This window comes from Colius striatus, chromosome 2 (assembly GCF_028858725.1).
Source record: "Colius striatus isolate bColStr4 chromosome 2, bColStr4.1.hap1, whole genome shotgun sequence".
NCBI lineage: Eukaryota > Metazoa > Chordata > Aves > Coliiformes > Coliidae > Colius > Colius striatus.
Window position 1 is genome coordinate 42,059,494 of NC_084760.1, and position 21,227 is coordinate 42,080,720.

The 21,227-nt window shown below is 36.8% G+C and overlaps 1 protein-coding gene across 6 annotated transcripts in view; it reads left to right on the plus strand.

Annotated features, from left to right (window-relative positions):
* SUPT3H (SPT3 homolog, SAGA and STAGA complex component) overlaps window positions 1–21,227 on the plus strand; it is a 268,407-nt gene that overhangs the window by 124,072 nt on the left and 123,108 nt on the right. For all 6 annotated transcript variants that reach the window (XM_061989512.1, XM_061989511.1, XM_061989509.1 and 3 more), the window contains exon 3: window positions 14,550–14,634. In XM_061989512.1, coding sequence (XP_061845496.1) covers window positions 14,550–14,634 — 85 coding nt within the window. The remainder of the gene's footprint in view (window positions 1–14,549; window positions 14,635–21,227) is intronic.

The following is a 21,227-nucleotide window of genomic DNA, read 5'->3' on the forward strand; positions in this document are numbered from 1 at the left end:
AGTTTGATTTCTGAAATAAAGTACATTTAGGCATTGTAGTTTTCAGTGAAGATAATGTAGAATTTTCCTTTCAGAAAAAAACAAGAGTATTAGTGTGTTCACTGCATTGTAAAGTTAAACTCAAATTAAAACCAACTTCTCAAAATTATTATTCTACATTTTTATATTCTACTGTAACAGTTCAGAGTAGGTTTGATTTTGGTAGCTGAAAGGCCGTGGTGCTTCATTTAGTTGTAGAAGATACAAACTGCCATCCTCCTAAGTTGATAACTGTAACTTAGAGCACAGACTTCTAAGCTATGATCTGTGGACTACCAATGATCCAAAAGTAAAATTAAATATTTTACAACAGTTTTGCTAATAATAGCTTTTAAAAAACTGGACATACTGTAAATATTAATTTCATAGTTATGTTTTACAGTGTTGGTGAGAAATGCTGACATTTGTAATGCTCTTTTGGTCTCAGATATTTCCATATTTTTGAGATATGTCGTGTTTGTTTGCCACCTCTTTTTATTTCTGCCTGTTACTGTAGTGAGTACTGTAACGTCTGACACAAGTACTACAAATATGAATAATGAGAGTACAGGCTCTTTACATACATAGGTGGACTTTTCATATAATTTGTTATACTATTAAAATTAAATCTAATTTGCTAATTTACTATTAAAATAAATCTAATTTGCAAAGCCTGATTTGTCAGTAGAGCACTTTTTACCACCCAGCAGTGGGAGGCATAGGAGGATAACTTGCCTTTTCTGCAACAAACCAACAGTGGAGAAGTTGCTCCCCTTCTCCAGACGTTGACTTCAGGAAGAGTAGTAAAATAAAATAAAAAAAGTCATTAAATATATTAACATGTGATAAGGAAGTATGTTACGTAAGAATTGGATGTAATCACCATCATTCAGTATCCAAAGACCTTATTCATAAAGTTGTGATGTGAATTTTTAGAACAATGAAAAATGATCTTGACATTTTTGAGACTAAAAAAAAATATTATTTCTCTAAGGATTAGCATAAAGCATTCATCCTCATTTATATTTTGTGTCTTGTGGATTAGTTTAAATTGTCTTGTGGTTTTAATCCAGATTTAAAGTAGCTAGGGATTTCCACATTTGGTTAACACTTATAATGTATATATACACTGAAATGATGTTTTGACTTCCTGCTCTCCTCATAACTTTTTCGCCCTGTCCTCATAAGAGAGGACTGAAAATTCATCTCTCTTGGCTTTGTTAAATTCCGTTTCTGTTTGGGTATATTGTTGAGATGAACTCTTTCCTAGAGCAGAAATGACTGATTATAGTCCAGTTTATATAGTCTAGAAAGACAGTTGTCTCATTTATTTCCTGAAAAACTGAAAGTCTTTGTGAATGAGCGAATGGAACATATCATGTTATACAACTGGAATAAATTATATCTTTTTCCTTTGCCAATCATAATGATTTATAAAATTAATTTATGTTTAAGACACTTTACTGTTAGTTTTATGTATTCTGATTAGTGTAAAATGATTCTGGAAAGAGTTCTTGCCACAGCTTTGTGTTGGGCTAAATCTGCTGATTTTCAGCAGTTAGAAAGTGTTTACTAGAGTATGAGAAAAAGAAATCCCAGACAAACCAGGGTGAAGCCTATTGTGTTTTTTGTTAATAAGCAGGGTTTTTAAAAGCACCAATATAACGTAGCTGCTTGTATTCTAGCATGTGCTTATTTTACTATTCTTTTATTTTACTATTCTCAGCCAATGGGTATTGAACTTAGAAGAGTTTACAGAGTAGCCAAGTTAGTTGAGAGAAACCATGCACAGAAAGATTATTCTGCAGAGCTTTTAGAAAAACTTAGAAAATTAGTTTTTGATGGAATTTAGACATTCATGTTGAAATTTATGTACCTATAAATAGTTTGTTGGAGGTATGTGCATGTAGCATCTTGCATCAAAATTGGCAACATTCTGCATATCGACAGTTCTAAAGTAATAGACCGTGGGGAAAGAAAAATACTTTAAAAACTATTTACTCAAATACGTTTTCTAAGTTTTTTTTTCTATACATGGATTCATTTTTCCTATCTAACTGTAGTTATAAAAGTTTAAGTATGGATAATGTTTCCACACTTTCTCCTTGAAAACAGCCTTTAATTTACATATTTATTCTTCCAATAACATAATATGTGGTATTCTGCATTGCTTTTATGCATAATATTGCTCATGAGCAGAAGTCATGGCAACTGAGGGAAGGTCCTTCATGAAGAGTGGAAGAAAGCAAATGCAATTTTTGACTCCAAAAACAACAAGAAAGAGAATACAGGACAAAACAGACCAGTCGTCCTCACCTTTATCCCTGATCATCTAGAAGCCATTTATAATCCTGTAAAGGATAGGTTGGTGGAGTCATCAGTGTGGGTTTATGAAGGGGAAATCGTATGTGACCAAATTGATAGCCTTCTCTGGTACAATAACTGGTGTAATACAGGAGATAATAGCAGTGAATACTGTTTACCTTGACATTAGCAAGATGTTTGACACTTGTCTCCTGTGACTCCTCATTTAGAAGCTAATGGAGTAGATAAATGGTTGGACAGTGAGATCGACTGAATATTGGCTGAAGGGCTCGATTCAGAAGGTTGCCAGCAGCATTAAGTCTATCTGGAGGCAAATTACTGATGATGTTCTTCAGGGGCTGATCCTGTGGTCAATACAATATAATATCTTCCTTAGTGACCTGCATGATGGAACACAATGCACCCACAGCAAGTTTATTGGTACAAAACTGGGAAGAGTTATTGATATACCAGACAGTTGTGCTGCCATTCAGAAGGACCTCAACAGACTGGAGAAATGGGCCAACAGGAACCTCCTGAAATTCTAGAAAGGGAAACTGTAAGCCATTCTGCTGAGGAGGAATAACCCCAGGCACCAGAATGAGCTGGAATCTGACCATATGGAAATGAGATTTGCAGAGTAGGCTGTGGAGGATCCTGGCGGACACTAAATTGGGCATATGCCAGCAACATGCTCTTGTGGTAGCATCTTGGGCTGCAGTAGGCAGTGTCTTGCCAGCAAGTGAAGGAAGTGATCATTCCCCTCTACTCAGCTCTTGGTGAAACCCATCTGGAGTGCTTGGTTCATTGCTGAACTGTCATGTCCTGGATGTCATCTCTAAATACATGAAGGAAAAGATGGTTATCAGGGGAAGTCAACATGTATTCACCAAGGACAAATCCTCCTTGACCAATCTAATAGCCTTCTGTGATGGCATGACTGGCTGGATGAGAGGAGAGCAGTGGATGTCGTCTACCTTGACATCAGCAAGGCTTTTGACACCATCCCACAACATCCTCTTGGGGAAGCTCTGGAAGTGTGGGTTGGATGAGTGGATGGTGAGGTGGAGCGAGATCTGGCTGAATGAAATAACTCAGAGGGTGGTGATCAGTGGCACAGAATCGAGTTGGAGGCCTGTGGCCTTTGGAGTTCCACAGGGTTCAGTTCTGGGGCCAATCTTGAATTCAACATCTTCATCAATGACCTGGATGAGGGGACAGAGTGTACCCTCAGCAAGTTCCCTGATGGCACCAAACTGGGAGGACAGAAGGCTGTGCTGCTGTTCAGTGGGATCTCAGCCGACTTGGGTGTTGAGCAGTGAGGAACCTCATGAGTTTCAACAAGGACGAGTGCAGAGTCCTGCACCTGGGAAGGAACAACCCCATGCACCAGAACAGGCTGGGGGTGACTTAGTGGAGAGCAGCTCTGCAGAGAGAGACCTGGGAGTCCTGGTTGATAATGAACTAAACTTGAGCTAGCAATGTGCCCTCGTGGCCAAGAAGGCCAATGGCATCCTGGGATGCATCAAGAGAGTGTGGCCAGCAGGCTGAGAGAGGTTCTGCTCCCCCTCTCCTCTGCCCTGGTGAGGCCTCATCTGGAGTCCTATGTCCAGTTCTGGGCTCCAGCGGAGGGCTACCAAGATGATCAGGACACTTGGACATCTCTCCTTCTCAGGAGGTTTCCAAACTTGCCTGGACACATTTTTGTGTGACCTGATTGAAGGCAACCTCTTTAGCAGGGTATTGGACAAGATGATCTGTAGAGGCCTCTTTCAACTCCAACTATTTTGTGATTCTGTGCATATGAGAGAGACATGGACATACTGGAGCAAACTAGTGAAGAACCACTAAGATAATTAAGAGACTGTTACATCTCATACAATGAGAGGTTTGAGAGAGCAGGAACAGGTCAGCCTGGAGAAGCCTCGGGGACATGTTACTAGTGTCTATAAATGCTTCATAGGGGATAATAAAGAAGACAAAGACAGTCTTTTTTCAGTGGTGTCCAGTAACAGGACAAGAGTCAGTGAGAACAGACTGAAATACAGGAAATTCCACTTAAACACAAGGAAAAAACTTTTTTATTGTGACGATGGTCAAACATGTGGGAACAGACTGTGCAGAGTGGTTGTGGATCATCCATCCTTACTCCAAGTCCAACTGGGCATTGCCCTGAAGAAACTTAATTTAGCACAGGAATTAGACTAAGTATCTCCACATGTCCCTTCCAACCTCACCTGTTCAGGGAGTAGCAGGGGTAGAGTGGTATCTTCTTTTTCTCCCCGCTTCTGTCCTGCAAGACAGTAATTTTCCAGGTATGAATTTATTAAAGTAAAAATTTTATACAAATTTCTTACTGCATATATTATAGTGTGTTTAAAGAAACATTAACAAAAAATGCCCTTTCTGAAGGGAAAACTTAGAGTATTTTTTGGTTTCTACAAGTTATTAAAATATTTGAGATCAGCTTAAGAACATGATTCAGAGGGTTCATGCTTAAACAAAACACTTTATTGAGTCCAGAGTGACTTCTGTCTCTGTTGGAGACTTTAGCATCTCTAAAATTCATTCCCTGGGGATTTTTTGTTATTCTTGATTTATGGTGGTGTCACTGAGGACAGAGTTTGTCATTATGTGAGAAGAATTGGACTTTTCAATTGGCAAGATCTTAGACATTGTTAATCCTGCTGGCTGGCAGACGTTACCATTTAAAAACTTATAGTGTAAACAAGCTACTTCCATTTTCAGGTGAACAAAGTTGCTCTTAGAAAGGTCTTGCCTTGTTTATGTGCACTCTTGCCTCAGTGAACTGATGAACTTGACTGATTTCTTTCAATGTTGCTTTCCACCATAGTAATTGAGAAGCATCTGTAATGAAGATAATTGAATAAGCATTGATATTTTTTCAATAAGCTCAAAATAATTACTAATTATGAAGTCTCTTCCTTGTTTTAGAATTTCAGTATTTATAAACATTAGTGAAGCTTATTTCAGACTCCAAATACAGAGTTCCAAGACTTGTTTGTTGCAGCTGATGTGCCATTTTAGAATCTGTTCATATCTTATTTTTAAGTATTTTCAGTCACATAATTAAGATTTCTTTTTATATACTTGTTTAACACCACAAAAAACCCCAGTTTTTGGTTAAGCTTGGTTTTCAGTGTTTCCAGCAGTGAAACTTTTCCTTCTGAGATGGTTAATAAGAGGTTTAACTCTTGTTTTCAGATGTTTTCCTTTTGATTAGCTCTGCATGTTCCTTTTTAAAATGTTAATCCATTATTTGTAACTGTGTACTTTTGAATAATTAAATGGTATTATATAATGTTTCTCTTCTCATTGTTTATGCTTTTCTAATATTTGCAGACATCATCACAACCTAATTTTATACTGAATAAACCCTGTTTTGTAGTAGCTGAAATTTCATTTTCTTCCTGTAGTAATCAGTTACCCAGTTAGCTCAATACTATACAGCCAGTTATCTTTATACTTACCTATATATCTACTTCAAGATACAAATTGCCTCGTAGGTGCAGCTTTATATGTACGAGCAAGTTATAGCCTTTTGTCAGTGATGTTTGTTTAAATGCATGCAGAGTTAGAAGTGAGGACCATTTTCAGTCAGTGGCAAAGGTGTTAAAAATGCAGGATTTTTACTGGAATAAGGGCACTGAATTTAGTGCCTGAAATACAGGCGCCTCTGTGTACATCCACATCTCTCCATCAACTATAGGAAACTCAGGCTTTTGTGTGAATTGTTCTGAGACATACTGTAGGGATCTTAATAATGTAAAAGTGTCGTGGTTGATAGAACAAGTCTGTCATGGACAGACAAAGTATGGAGATTTGGGCACCTGGGAGTGCTGCCAGCTCCTACAGTTTACGTATAATGTATGTAGATGAACATATACCTTATGGCTTCCACTATCTTCGGTAGAGGGCTAGTTGAAATTTGGGATTTTAGACCCTGTTACAGTCCTCATTAATTATGGAGATGACTGACTATATAGATTAGATAGGTTCATTTTAAAAGACAGCATGATTCATAGCTCTTGAGTCTTCATGTTAGAGCATGAGGCTGTTCTACTCATATGTTGGATTTTATGATAGCATAGTTGCATCCTCAAGTAATCAGAGTAAGAGTAGCTGAGTGCAGATGACAATAGGAAACTTCATTATCTGTCCTTGCAGCTCTTAAGTTATCATCTGGAACAGTGCCATCCTGGAGTAAATTTGACTCGAAATACCTGGAGTCTATTTTTTCAGCTCTTTTTTTCTGTGAGGAAGTAAAAAAATCTGTATGCTTTGTCTTTATGTAATTTAGCACTTAAATATGTTAATACTTTTATGTAGTGGGCTTAGTGCAACTTCCTTTATATGTTTACACCACCCCTGTATTAGGGAGAAGCTGTGTCTGACAATGTTAGTGTAGATCTTGCTTGATTAAAGAGCAATTGGACTGCAGAAGCTGGAGTCTGTTGTATCGCTTAAATCAGCATTTCTGGTTTCCTCTTTGCATTTAGGACAACTTCCCTCAGTGCTGAGAGCAGATTCCATTAGGATGATGGTAAATGCTCCCAAGAAATCAAAAGTCATGGAGAAATTAGCTCTCTCATTTAATCCCTTTCTCCTGATAGAACAAATGACTACTTGGTTTAATTTTCCTGAATACTTGGTCTAGTTTTCCCAAACATGTTTCAGTACATGCCGTGCAGTTTGTTTCCCTTGGTCTTGTCCAGAGTGGGTGATCTTCTCAGTGGGTAAAGTGCAAGTAGATTATTTAGAAGTTGCCCCACAAGCTTTTTAAAACCACTATCGAGTGATTACTGATGTACCAAACAGCACACGACAATCTGAATCTGCAAGAATTACTTTCTTGCAAAATGCTAGTATTTTCTTCCAAAGTTAACCACTGAAGATCTTGGCAGAAAAATATTGGAAAATAACCCTAATTTTTGTAATTTATGTATTAAAATTGCTGTAGGTTTTAAATGCTTGTTTTTATTGTAACTTAAACATGTTTTTTCTAAACTTTAAAGAAAAATCTAATACTGCTGCAGCTTGCAGTTTGACTTTATCTCTCTCATACTTGCACTAAATCCTTGTAAAGAACCATGTTCAATGTGACATAGGAAGTCTATGTAAACTTGGTTTCATTAATCCAAACAGATAAATATATTAACCCTGAAATCTGATTGTAATTGCATTTCTTTTTAAATGAGCTTTGATGGAAGTTACATGATGAGCAGATAAACATAAAAATAGCAATAAAAATTCTAGTGCTTTTTCAGGTAGAGCTGGTAGAACATGCTATTTAGTTAACATAACTTAATGCTTTAAATTGTTCCTTTTTTCATTAAGCTAAGGCAATAAGCAAGACAAGATTATTTAACTTCTAAATTAATATCTCTTTACTAAGTTCACTGGCAGTATTAGAAAACAATGTCTACAAACCAACAATCTATCATATCATCTTTCTCTAATATAATGTATCTTAACATAAAATAGGAATTATTTTGAGGCCTCATTGTTTACCCATTTCTCTATTGCAACCAACCTTTTACTTAGGGCAATTTCTTCTTCCTGGATTTTGTTCTTCCTTTCCTCTTCTACTCTCTGTGCAGTATGTCCATCCGCGTGTCTGTCAAAAATTTTCTGGTTTGGCTCAGTCATCTCATATTCTACTTTTGCCTAACTTGTTCAGCAACAGCTGTGGCAAGCAAAATGTTAAGAGCTAGCTTTAGCTTTTGAGACTTTGACAAAGATACTATCCTTACCTTATTTCCTCTAGGACGTCCTCTCCAATGGTAGGGTCATTCTGATGCTCATCAGAAGGAAAACCCGTAATCTCCCAATTTTCTGTCATCTAAGGGACCAGATCTCTGTATTTTTTCTTTGTCTTCATAGTCATATTCTTACAGCACCAAGCTGAATTACTGCCAGTTTATGTTTATTAATTTTTAGTTATTTGCAGTGACTGTCCTTCTGATATTTGAGTTGCTGGAAGTTTTCTGGATGTTCATGTGCTCCGTACTGTAAAACTGTTTTTCTTTGACATCATCTGGCTATCAGGTCTCTAATAATTCATGTATTTAGGAGAACATTTGCTTACAGTGTGGAAGCATCTCTGAGAATTAATATACTATGTATTCCAAATGCATTCTTGCCGAACAGCTAACATAAATTTATTGTGTATTCTTACAATACTGAGGAGACGTAAGCCCAGATATTATCCAGGCCAAATATACCTAGTAGTTGATTTGTCCTCTGTGATTTTATGGTTTTAGATTTGTAACAGTGAATTAGTTGATTCTGTATGTGGTAAACACTTATACCTTTATTGTGTTCTGGTAGTCTAGTCAGATAAAAATTCAGGATGTGAATTAGCTTTCTGATACACACACCCAGGTTCAGATGTCAACAAGCAGTTAACTACGTGTGAGTTGAGTCTTGTCTCTAGGTCCCTGTTACATCTTGGCTGAACACCTTCCAAGCTCCTTTGATTTCTTTTGAATCTCCTCAGTATTATTTTTCTGTATGTTTCTCAATGTGTGAATACTCACTTCCACAGTCACACCTATTCTGTGTCTGATACTTCAACGTATGTACTAAGTTAGGAATTGCCAAGTCCTTAGCCGCAAGCCCTGTCATTCACTACTGGAGAGCCTCATTTCCTCATGTGCAGAGACAAACACACAAACAGGTCTCTCAAGCCCCAGGCCCCACTGTCTCTCCATCAGCTAGTGTGGACCTCCTGGTCCCTCCAGTAGCTGATTCACAGACCTTCTGGTCTCTCTGATATCCAGGACAGATTTATGACCCCTTTGGTATGTGGATCCGAAACCTTTTATCCTACTTATGGGCTATACTCCCATATACTCAATTTCCATTCACTCAGATCTCTCCTGTTGCTGCTACTGCAGACATGTGGACCCCTGTGACCCACAGTCCCAACCCAATTACAGGCTGGATCAAATAAATACCTCTGTGGCAAAGTATCTGCTTACCCTATGTAAGATCTTCAGGTGTTTAAAAAAGCCTCAGATCTGGAGGTCCCATCTAGACTGTGGGAAATCCTTCGTGTAGAAACAGAAAAAGGGATTTCTAAAAAAGAAAAAAAAAAAACATGTATTTCCCACCTCACTGCTTTTATACTTTTCCTAGGCTTGATCCATCAAATTTACTCAAGGTGGTAAATTCCACATGAGTTGGGGCAGCTTTGTTATCATATGAACTCAATAGAAGCCCCAGTAAGGGAAACTATTTATTCTAGCTTAGTGCACTCCCAGCCACCCTGGTTATACTTCCTTTCTGGCCAGGATAGCTTTTCAAGGCTGTGGAGGATGGGAGGTTGCAGCAACTTTCTGTCTCCACAGTCTACTCTCCTGGTGGTCTGGCCACCTGGAGAGCTCTGCATCAGGTTTTTTTGAAGCAAGCCTGTGCTGTGCCTGGCTCAGTACCTTTTGCAGGCATTTAAAACCCCAAGAAATGGTGCAAAGAAAGTTCCTTATCAATTTCTGTAGCTGCCCAAGATTTTGAGGTTCTTATAAATTTAGGTCTCTGCACCATGAGTAGCTGTCATGCCTTAGCATGTGCCAAGTATGTGCATGCATCTTTATACAAGTAGTAAGCATGATCTTTCATGTAGGCATTTAGTGGCTTGCACATTTATCCTTTTGATGAGCCTGGAAACATCATTACAGGAACTTAAATAAATTAGAAATAAAAGCTAAAATGTAAACAATAAAAGAGCTGCAGCAGTCTTTCCTTTCTTCGTGCTTCTATTTAAATCCTCCTGTGAAAATCTGGGTAAGCTGATCATCCTCTTGTAAAAATGTTTCCTTAAAACAGGCTAACCTTTGAAATTTGATCTTCTAAGAAGGCTTTGTTATTGTATGACATGTATAATGGGTAGATGGTTCTATTATCAGGAGAGTCTTCCATATCATTTTACTGTTTGGATGCACTGCTAATGTTATATTTTGATATATTTCCTCTTCGGTATTTACCTGTGGGGAAACTGCTCTTTTCTATTTTCAACGGAATTTTTATGTTTCACAGGAAGACTTATTTATACTTCTAGTGGACGGAAGGTTCTTTAAAAGGCTGCAATGAACCGTTAAAAGCAAAGCATATGTGAAATGAAATTCATAAGTTATACCATCACGTTCAATTTTGGTTCCCAGAAGGAAGGGCACCAAATTTTGACTTCCTTTCTTTTTTTCAGGGTTTTCTTTGGGTCCTTAACCTACCTCGTATTGTGCAACTTGGCAAAAATCTGAGGCCCTCAACTATTCAGTTTAATGTTTGTTCTTCTGTGTAAAACTACAGTGTCAAAAGTGAACTAAAACTGGAGGAGCTTATTACTTTAACTGCTTGCGCATTTGTAATCATTACTTCTAGTAGCAGAAAGAGGTAAAAAATAGATTGCGTTTAGTATCTTAATATTATCCTACGAGCATGTTAGAATCCAGAAACATATCAAATGTTACATAAATACAATTAACAAGTATCAAAGCTTTACTCTTTTTTTTGTGTCTAAAAAAAATCTCATATTCTTAGCCATGAAAAAATAAGCGGCTGTAGGTAGGTGTGGTGGGTTTTACTTTTCGCTGAAACCACTGTGCCAGTATCTAGTTTTCTGTGTGTGGGAAAGAAGTTGGCAGTACTTACGTGGGAAAACAGTGAAGGAAAAATGAGATAAAAATAGGTTTTGAAGGTAGAAAGAGTGAGGGAGGAAGAAAGTAGGTGCATCTGGAACTTGATTTTCTGTGTAATCAAGTGTTGCAGTGGATTTTGTCTCTCCATGTTTTGACATCAACCTTGAAGTATTTATTGCATCAGAATGGAGCAAAAAGATTTGATAGCTATCTTCTCTCAGATCAATCTGCTGCAGCTTGATTGCATCTCTTCTGCTTCTTGTGCTGTTTAGGGAGCTGATAGTTGTGAGAGAGACTGCTGAACACAGACAGGGAGGGCATTGCAACGTGGAGGCAGCATTCTGCCTCCAAAACAGAGTTTTGCTCTTGCACTTTGTTGTCTTCAGAACAGAAAACCAAACTCCTTTAATTCTATATATGGAATACTTAGTAACACCGTGAACAAAAGAAATTTATGTTCAAGATTATAATGTTGGTAACCAGGTGCTTACTGCTTTCTTACATAATTGTTTTATGTTGCATTTTAAGTCTTAGAAAAAAAATTACATATTAAAAGAGCAGTAAGTAAGAATGAACAACATAATGTGGTTGTGATAACTCAGTTCTGTTTGGTTTTATATATCTTGTGTGATTAGAAAAGTAAGTGTTCCTATTAATATACTTATGCACCTTACTTTAAAAAAAGAAATATTTAGGTTTTAACCTGCATAAGCGCTTGTTTTGAATTAGTGATATTTTTAATATTATTTTACATTCAACTGTAATACAGTAATAAATATTTCTATTTTAATATTTATTTCCTATCTTAAATCCAGGTATTTACAGTTTGTAAAATATTTATGAAAATCTTAATTGTTTGCTGTGTTTATAGTCCTAGACAATATCTGACATTATAATTCATGTACATGTGTGTTCCTGCATAATAGGAAAAAAAACTTCTTGGAATTGTGCTCATTTTAGAAGTGTTGTATAGCAACATGCCCATCTCTTTAAGATGCTGATGGTCTCAGCAAGAGAGACAGCTGATAGGGAACAAACACAGAAGATGATTTGCTCATGCTAGGACTAGTATAGTACAGTAAGTTATGCTCACATGTTGCCCAAGAAATTTAACATATTAGAATTTCAAATGCTGTTTGAACAATACTGTATATAATTTCATTATTAGATAAAGCAAGAAAACCCTACTATATAACTCTTTAGTGTTTACAGTTAAGATACTGTTCTATTTTGTTGCACGATAGAGGAATGCTTTTGTAAGGAAAAAATCATATATTCAGTCACCAGTGAAGATTTAAATCTTGCTTATAAATAAAATTTCACTCTTTAAATAAGAATATGTGGTGTTATTTTTGGCCTGTGCTGTTTAATTTATGATGAATATATTTTACTGTACACGTTTTCTTATTTTAAAAACTCTGGTTTAGGAGGAGAGAGAACACTTTTTTCCAAAATGCCCTGAGGAAATGTTAGAAAGCATAGCGAGTTGTCTTTCACTATAATGATGTAAGACTGGAATAGCATTTCTAAAATTTTGATATCCTTTCAATGATATTTTCAATGAACAAGCATTAGGCCCCATTGAGACCATTTTGGAATGAACAGCTTTGAATTTTAAAAATAATAATAGTAGATATAGAGGGACTGGAAGTAAAGTGACCAGTAAACCCTTAGATTGGTTAATAACTTTGATTTCATGAGTGATTTTGATTTAATGAGACTTGCATTGACAGATAATTTTATTTCAAATATACTGTGCCTGCTTTAGGATGCTGGAGGGCAAATGCCAGATACTAGGATTGAGAGTTTCAGCTTTATAAAATGTCTAAGCAACTGTAGACCATAGCTGTCCGCCAGCCTTGCACTGCATGTAGGTGAAGTGGGAAGACAGCTGAGCAAATTCCTTGAAGAAATTTATGCATTACTCTGACAGATTTTTGTTTGCCACAGTTTTGGGAAACCAAGGGAGAGGGATGTGGGTATATGAGGCAAATGATGTGGCAAGAGGAACCTTTTCTTCTAGAGGTCTCTTAGCACATCTTTATGCCATCACAGGCATGTTTCTCTGATACTTCATAAGTAGCAGGACAAAATTTCATGTATACTATGAGGATCCCTGAGCCAATTCTGGTCATCGTAACATCGAAAATAAAGATGCCTCTCTTTTTTTATGTAAGTAAAAGAACTGAAGTAAGACAAAGTGGAGGATTTTAATGCTCTTGAATCCTCTATCATGTACACAAATGACCAAGTAAAAAGGAAAAAAAAGTGTTACTTATTTATAGCATCCTTCTTGAATAAGTAGTATAGTTGATGCATTAAGAAATTCTTTCCAAGTTGTGTGTAGCACAGAGAAATTTGTGTTGTTCTGTATACATATAGATGTATAAAAACCAGGACCCATATCTAGGATCTTTGAATACCACATTTGTACTGAAAATGTAGGTTTCAGAAGCAAAGAAGAGAGAGTAGTCAACTAAAATAAACAACACCTTTTTTGTGGTTTATGTGATGAAGGGAAGGTGCACAGAGTAAGAGACCTTTTCCTTCCTCTAGACTGCATTTCACCTTCCCAGATGAAGATAGGTCTTAGGGAGTGCTTAAGCTCTCTGCTGAGCTGGACTGATGAAGGATGGAGTTTGGTAGCAACCTAAAATCATTTTGGGCACTTAAAGACCTTCAATGGATCTTCAACAGCTTGTCTGAAAGAGTGCAACTACCAACAAGTAGTAAATCTATCAGCCCCCTTTAATCTCAAATTAAGTGCCCCTGTACTCTGGATATGGAGCTGAAGCCCACCCTCCCAATTTCAGATGAATAGTTTCATAGGGTTTTTGGGGCATTGTATGAGAAATAGCTTAGGCTCTGCAATGGGTCAGAGGTGCCACAAACTGAAGGTCTAGCATTCAGATTTTCTGCAGCATCTACAATCTCCTTTAATAGGCTGGTGATGGCCATTGCCCATCCCAGATCAAAGGAGCAATCCCAGCTTTTAACTGAATGACTAGCAGTCAAGGCAGACGTAGAGAGCAGCTTCTGGCATTTCTTGGAGATGATGAAGCCTTGAAAAAAGCCCATTGTCACAATTTTCTCATTTGATGACACCTATTGGTTTGGCTTTGCCTTTTGTTTTTGATGTTATAAGGACACTGTCATCTCTTTGTGACCTCCTGCCATTTAATTTTGCAGTGTAGACTTAAAAATAGTTACTTGTTAATTTTGGAACCAAAGGGGGCTGCAAATGCAGAATTACTGCTAGTAGTGTGTGAGCCAAAGCTTTGCCTACTCTTTTTTCAAGTGCTTCTACAAACTGGATTTTCCTATTTCCTCAGTTCAATTTTTCTCACCATGTACCTTAGTATACATTTTTTCTAGCTTTTTTGTTCCTTTAATCAGATTACTTGGGCTTATGTTCCTTGTACCACAGTGAGTGACCTATTCCTGTACATACAAGTATATTAAGCTCGTTGTTATTAGTGTATATTTTTTAGTTATTGTTTTTCTGGAGACCACCCATTTGTTTCTTTTTAACTCATTGCAGTAACCTGACAGTAAATCTCTTTCTTTCAGGTTCTCTTTAGGTGATGCTCGCAGGCCACTCCATGAAACTGCAATACTGGTGGAAGATATTGTCCACACTCAGCTGATAAATTTGGTAAGAACATGATGGATAAAATTGTCTTCACTCTAAAACTCTTTGAAACAACATAACATTTTCATGATCAAATGACTAACAGTAACAGATTGCTCTGGTTTTAGAAACACAGAAAGTGAGTATGATGTTCTGGCCTCAGCAATCTGTAAGCTACTCTTAGGTTTACAGATAGAGAGCATGCATTTAGCTTATAGTTATATCCTATATTTGCAACCCCACCTAACCTTAAAAGAAAGCTGATGGGTTATTTTTGTTAAATCTTCAAGTTATTTAAAAGAAAAAAAAACTGGCTACTCATCTGAAAACTTCACTGATTGTTTTTTATGTTCTCGTATTTGTGTAAATGCATTTTTTTTTATATTTGTTTTCTAATGTTCATACTATTTGATATTTTTATGTCTATCCAAAATAATGTAGAAATATGTAATATTCTTCCTTATCAAAAGCCAATGAAAGTGTCATGTAAGTTCAACAGCACCTTTTAAGAAGTCAGCAATGGTGTTTTATACTGTGCCACCAATCTGCAGTCTGATATTTTGTACAGGAAGTTATACTCTTAGATGTCACCTGAAGCTTGGAAAGCATAACAAACTTTTCCTTCTTATTAGAGTAATTCTTCAAATTAAATTACCATCACGTATGAGTACAGATATTACACAGAACCAATGTATATAAATGATACTAATACATATTTGTGATCTTTCAAAGTCCCTTCCAACCCTAAGATATTACAGTTGATATTTACATATCATGAGTCCTTGGATTAGCCAGAGCTTTGAGCTGCAAGTTCCTAGATCTGTTCTCTACAATGAACCCTTGTAGCGATCAGAAGGATTTTTGTTTCAAGGCAGATTCTATTACTACATTAGCTAGAATTAAAAATTTTGTAAACTGGGAAAATTCCGACCGCATATTGTAGATATATAAATGTGTGGTATGTATGCATATTTCTATATATATTTACAAATATGCTTGTATATTACATATAAATATATATTTATAAAAATATACTGTAAACAAACCTCCCCCTGCCCAGTTTGCCTGCAGATGGATGCTTTCCTTCAGCTTTGCACATAATCCAGCAATTGTTTGGTGGCTTCCCAGGTCTCAGGAAATGCTTTGGGGTTTTTCCAACTTTAGGTAGTTTCTGCTTCTGCCTCCAAAAGCCTTGACAGCGTATCCCTGTCTCTGCAGTCTCGTGATGTCTTTGTGCTGGAGTTTCTTTGCACGTTGTGCTTCTCTTGGACTCTCCTGTGAGTCCTTGGGTGGGGCAGTCTCTTCCCTAGTACAAAATTAATTATTTCTTTTTGTCAATGACCCCCTTAACGTATGCAAACCTATGGCTGTGGCTTCACTCTTCCTTTAGCAATAATGTGGTGAAGAGTCTGTGCTTTTACGACCCTCTGAGGTTTCACTGAGCTGAGCTTTACAGAAAAACGTGCATTTTGAGCAAATGCCACCTGCGGCCATGTGGTCTTTTGCACTTAAATCAAGGCTGGGTGCTTACTTGGGGAATGACCGTGACCCAGAGTTAACCCTGCGTGGGGTGTAGGAGCATGTACTATTTCCTGACAGAAGGAAGAATGGGAACAGAGTGGCAGATAAACAGCTTTTCTAACCTTTCCCCTCCAAGCCCAAGACAGCACTTTATTTCTGAGGAAGTGAAAGTATCTTTAATAGCTCATTGTTTTGACCTTTGACACTCACATGCCGGAACTCTTTAATCAGGAGCTTTTTCAATGCTTCAGATTTCTGATAGGGATTTTTGCACATTTGTCATCCTTAATAACTGCACATCCTTATTGAGCTGTTACTATGTAGTTAAACTAAATTTTCACTGCAGGTGTAGGTGTTCATGTGGGTATATATCCAGTACTAGAAAAGGTCTGGTTTTATAATTGAAACTGACTGCAGATGTAAATTTATTGCTTGCTACCTGGATTTTGTCGTATTACTCATGTTAATGGACTGCACAGTTCTTGTTATGTAGCTTAATGATTTCTTCTCAAAATTCATGCTCATTTTGCCATGTGTAATACATGTATAAGGCTAAACTGTAGAAATTTCTTTTATGCCTACAATAAAGCTGGCACATTGCATACATCTTTCATGGTAAACATTTGTAAGAAGAGCTTGTACTTTTTGATTAAGTCCAGATTTGAGCTACTGAATTAAAAAATAAGTTGCCAAAGTGATTGCCTTTGATTGGTTGACTTTTGATATCTCGCAGGTTTATAGTTCCAGCTTCCTATTTTCAAAGCTGATCTGAACTCTATTAAATCAGGGTCTGGTTTAGACAGATTTATATGGTCAGTGCTTCAAACCACTATATACTTCATGAGGTACGGCTGCTATAGCAGATGACTGCAGTAACAAGTTGAATTCTTGAAAGCAGACTTTTTAAAGTCTGCGTCACAATTTATGTTTGGTTTTTTGTGCGAGTTTTAAACGATATGTACTCTGCTTTACATTAAGTAAATTGTTCTAAAAGTGTATAGCAATGTGTGGAAAGAAATAAGTGTACTCAGAGAATGATACACATCATACTAAAATTAGTTTCCGAGTTAGATGAGATGAATGTCTTAAGGAGTTTCTTTCCTCAGTGGACTAATAAATGGGTCCTTTGGTGGTTTGATGAGGTTTGAATACCTAGGAGATAGGCATAAAAGTTGACAGAGAAGTTCCATCCAATTTTGTGTCAGAATACTCACATGAGTTTGGCATTTTTTTTGCAAGTATTGTGGTTACAATAGTTTTGGGGTTTTTTTTAATGCATATCAAACAATAAAAAAACAAAAAATCATACCCTAGAATGAGAAAGTTCTGTACATTTTGTGTTCAAACATAATGTATTTGAAGAACACAATGAATTTAAGTTTTAATTTTAAATCAAGTTCACTGTTAACAAGAGGTTGGGACATCCCTTTTTTCTATGATAGCTAGCACCAGGACAAGGGGTAATGGGATAAAGCTGGAACACAAGAAGTTCCACTTAAATATAAGAAAAAAATATTTTACTGTGAGGGTGATGGAGCAGTTGAATAGGCTGCCCAGAGGGGTTGTGGAGTCGTTGGACTAGATAATCGCTAAGGGTCCCTTCCAGCCCCTACCATTCTGTAATTTTTTGTCACAAAAAAAGAAGCTGTAATTAAGAGAAATGGAATGGGTGTTTTTCTTGGTAATTAAATTGTGATTAAGAGGTTTGACATAAAATAGCTCGAATCTTGCACATACACAGATGTAAAATCATCTGGAAATTGTTTCATGTAATATTTGAGAAAGTGTAAAAATCATCTCTGGCCAGAATTTCTGCTATGCTGGTCTGAATCATAGGAAACTGCAGTATTATAAGGCTAATATGAAAAACTAGAGATCTCTTAGTACCTTTTCTTAGTAGAGCCATGGCTTCATGTTTATGCTTCAGATATTATGTCCAAAGGCTAGTAGACCGTAAAATTATGATGCTCTACTTAAATCAAAAAGACTGTTAAGGTATTACATTCTCTGTGCTGGGAATGTGTCAACTGGGTGTTTATTATCAGAATGAACTACCAGCAGTTTACTCTCTAGGCATGCAGAGGATGGTAGTAGAAGTACTGATGCCTGCTTTCACCAAATTTGGTTGTTCAATTTAGTATTATATTTGAACTTTGGTCCTTTAAGTTTTGTTTCTGAGATATCAGATTGTTTCTAGGAAGAGGTTAGATTTGTTTTTCCAAAGTAAAAGACATTTTAGCAGTAACACAGAGTTCAACGAGGCAATATGAAAAATGACACATATACGCATCAAAAATAGAGATGCACTTGTAAACAGGAGAGCTCAAAAGTCCTTCCATACTGGTAAGTAACTTTATATGCCTGCATGGATCCACTGCTCAGAGGTAAGGCCACAGCACGTCACAACAGCCTTGGCCTACATCCTGTAAATGTTTTCTCCACTAGAATTCTTGGTGAAGTGTGATAAGTCATCTTGGAGGCTGTCATGAGTGATAAAATTCATGTTAACAGAGTTGTGGTTTACTCCCTGTCAGCTGTGTGTGTACTAGAAGATGGACTCTGATCTCTTCAATTGGTGTCAAATGATTTAAGTCAAACACACTCAACTTGCTTTTTTAGAATGCAGTCAACTTAAAGGAACTTCAGTTGCCGAAAATTGTTTTACATATGTTATCTGTTGGGATTTTTTTTAATCATTTTTATCTTCCTATGGAAGAATTTCATTTTATGCAACTTGTGCTGCTGCCTAATACATGTTAACACTACAGTTTTGATGCTTTTGTAGAAGTATTATTTGGGTCTTGTGTTCCGTATATACATATATGAACACTTTGAGTATAAACATAGATAATTTTATTTTTTGTCTAGCCTGTTAATTATTGAAAATTAACACTGACAGTGAGATACAGAGATTCAGCATATGCCATGTCCTGACTAAGTCAATGGTAAATCCATCCTCTGGGGTAAATTAGTTTTTATAGGAGGGACTTAAGTAAAAATTGGGTATTTATTTGCCACAACTTGGTATGGTGAAAATAGAGAGGCAAGCATAAGGATAAGTTTACTGATATGAAAGGATGTCAGTGGATGTCAGGAGGTTGGGGCAACACTTTTTTGTGTTGTTTCTAGTGACAGGACAAGGGGTAACACAAAATATTCCATTTAAACACAAGAAAAATCTATTATACTGTGAGGGAGATAGAGCTCTGGCACAGGCTGCCCAGGGAGGTTGTGGAGTATCCTTCTCTGGAGGTCTTCAAACCCACCTGAAAGCGTTCCTGTGTGACCTGATCTGGTGGACCTGCTTCTGTAGGGTGATTGGACTAGGTGATCTCTTTAAGGTCCCTTCTAACCCCTACCATTCTATGGTTCTATGAAGTATTTGATTGTAATTGGTATGAACTTCATGAACAACAACAATGGAGAGGGGAGTAGGAAAAATGAGCTTTTAAAAAGAAACAGGGATAGAGCTTTCTTGGTTCTTTACAGCCTGCTCCTGACACTTATTCATACATAACTTGGACGAGTCTTTTTAATGTATGTTAACTGTCTGGTGTTCTGAAATCATGTAGTCCCAGGTTTGTTTACTGCACTTTTGAACTATTAGGCTTGTAACCTGTATACATGTAATGTTAGAATTGCTGACATTCCTTTAAAAAAGACAGAATTGAAACTAGCTCATTCATTAACAGAAATTGCCCACTGATAAATCGAAACAAACAATGTGAAGCACTGTTCCCTCTTGATCCCAAAGTTATACGCAAGTGTCACTATGCCACCCTAGTAATGGTAAAAGTCCTTGCTTCATGAGTCTGTTTGAAAACAGTAATAAAGCTTCCTGTGCAGGACATTAATTAGAGGGGTTATCAAAATAAGACAAACTAATATAATTTGTGATTGTACAAAATAAAGGAAGTTGAGGGTACCATGGGGACCTAATGAATCACAGGATGGAAACAATCTTCCGGCTAACTAAACATTCAGACTTTGTGCTAAGTCATAGGGTGTATATACAACTCGGCAAACCGGAACACACTGTGTGTTTACATGAATGGGATAAGGAGTTCACAAAAACCATCTGGGAAAAATCTTTTGACGATTCATTTTGTTCCTACTGTAGAGTAAATTAAGCAACACACATGCACTTCCAGCAAACTCTTGGCACACCTGCCCTGGAAGAAACCAAACTGGAAAATAAGTCTGTAATATAAAAAAATTCCCTGAGTACCAGCAGTGTACCTTTGTTAGCATCTCCCATGTGGGATGGAAAAGAAGAGAACGAACTTTAGCAAGCAGTTGTTAATTGTTGCTTGTGCGTTTACGTCATTTAAATGTGGTCAATCTTATCTATTGTATTGGTAGAAGTAACTTGTTTGGTTTTGCTTTTTTTAATGGAAGTAGCATCTTTGACATTAATGTTGAGGTTTGCTTTTCTCAAAATTGTTTTTATTGTTTAATTTTTTAAAGATTCCTGTGTAACTTTAAAAAGAAGGGCTGTTTTTTTAAAAAAAACCCACCATTTTTGTTAAATTTGATGAGTAATGTAGAGCAGGTTTTACCATTCATAGAATTCCCTGCTGTTCTATAGAGATGCTATTACTGTTGTACCAAAGGATTTCAGTGACAGTATGTCTGTCATTTGAAAGTGAAGACAACACTGGTTGAGAAAAGGCCACATCAGACACAAGACAGTGTTTTCTCTTTTGTGTTAAAAATATTCTTTTTTTTCTTTTCTAATGTTTCTTTAGTTTACTTGTGCAACTGGACAGCAGGTTCATCTTTAATCTCCTGGAGTATTAAAAATATCTTTTAAAGAAACGTTTTATTGAAAACTAAAATTTGAAACGATGAAGTATTTTTTCTGACTTTTGATGAAGTCTTGCCTTTTCTTTGTTGGTAATTTATATAAAAAATAGTGTCCTGCGTTCTCTAACAGTAACTGTCTTTCTTCACCGTATTCAAGCATATTTGTTGTAAAGCACAGAGTCTACTTTCAGGAGGTGGTTCAGGAGTCACAATTAGGGATTCTGACCTCTTTCTGTACTTTGTCTTAAAATGAGAAACTTGATAACTGACATGGTCAGATGTTTTCTTTC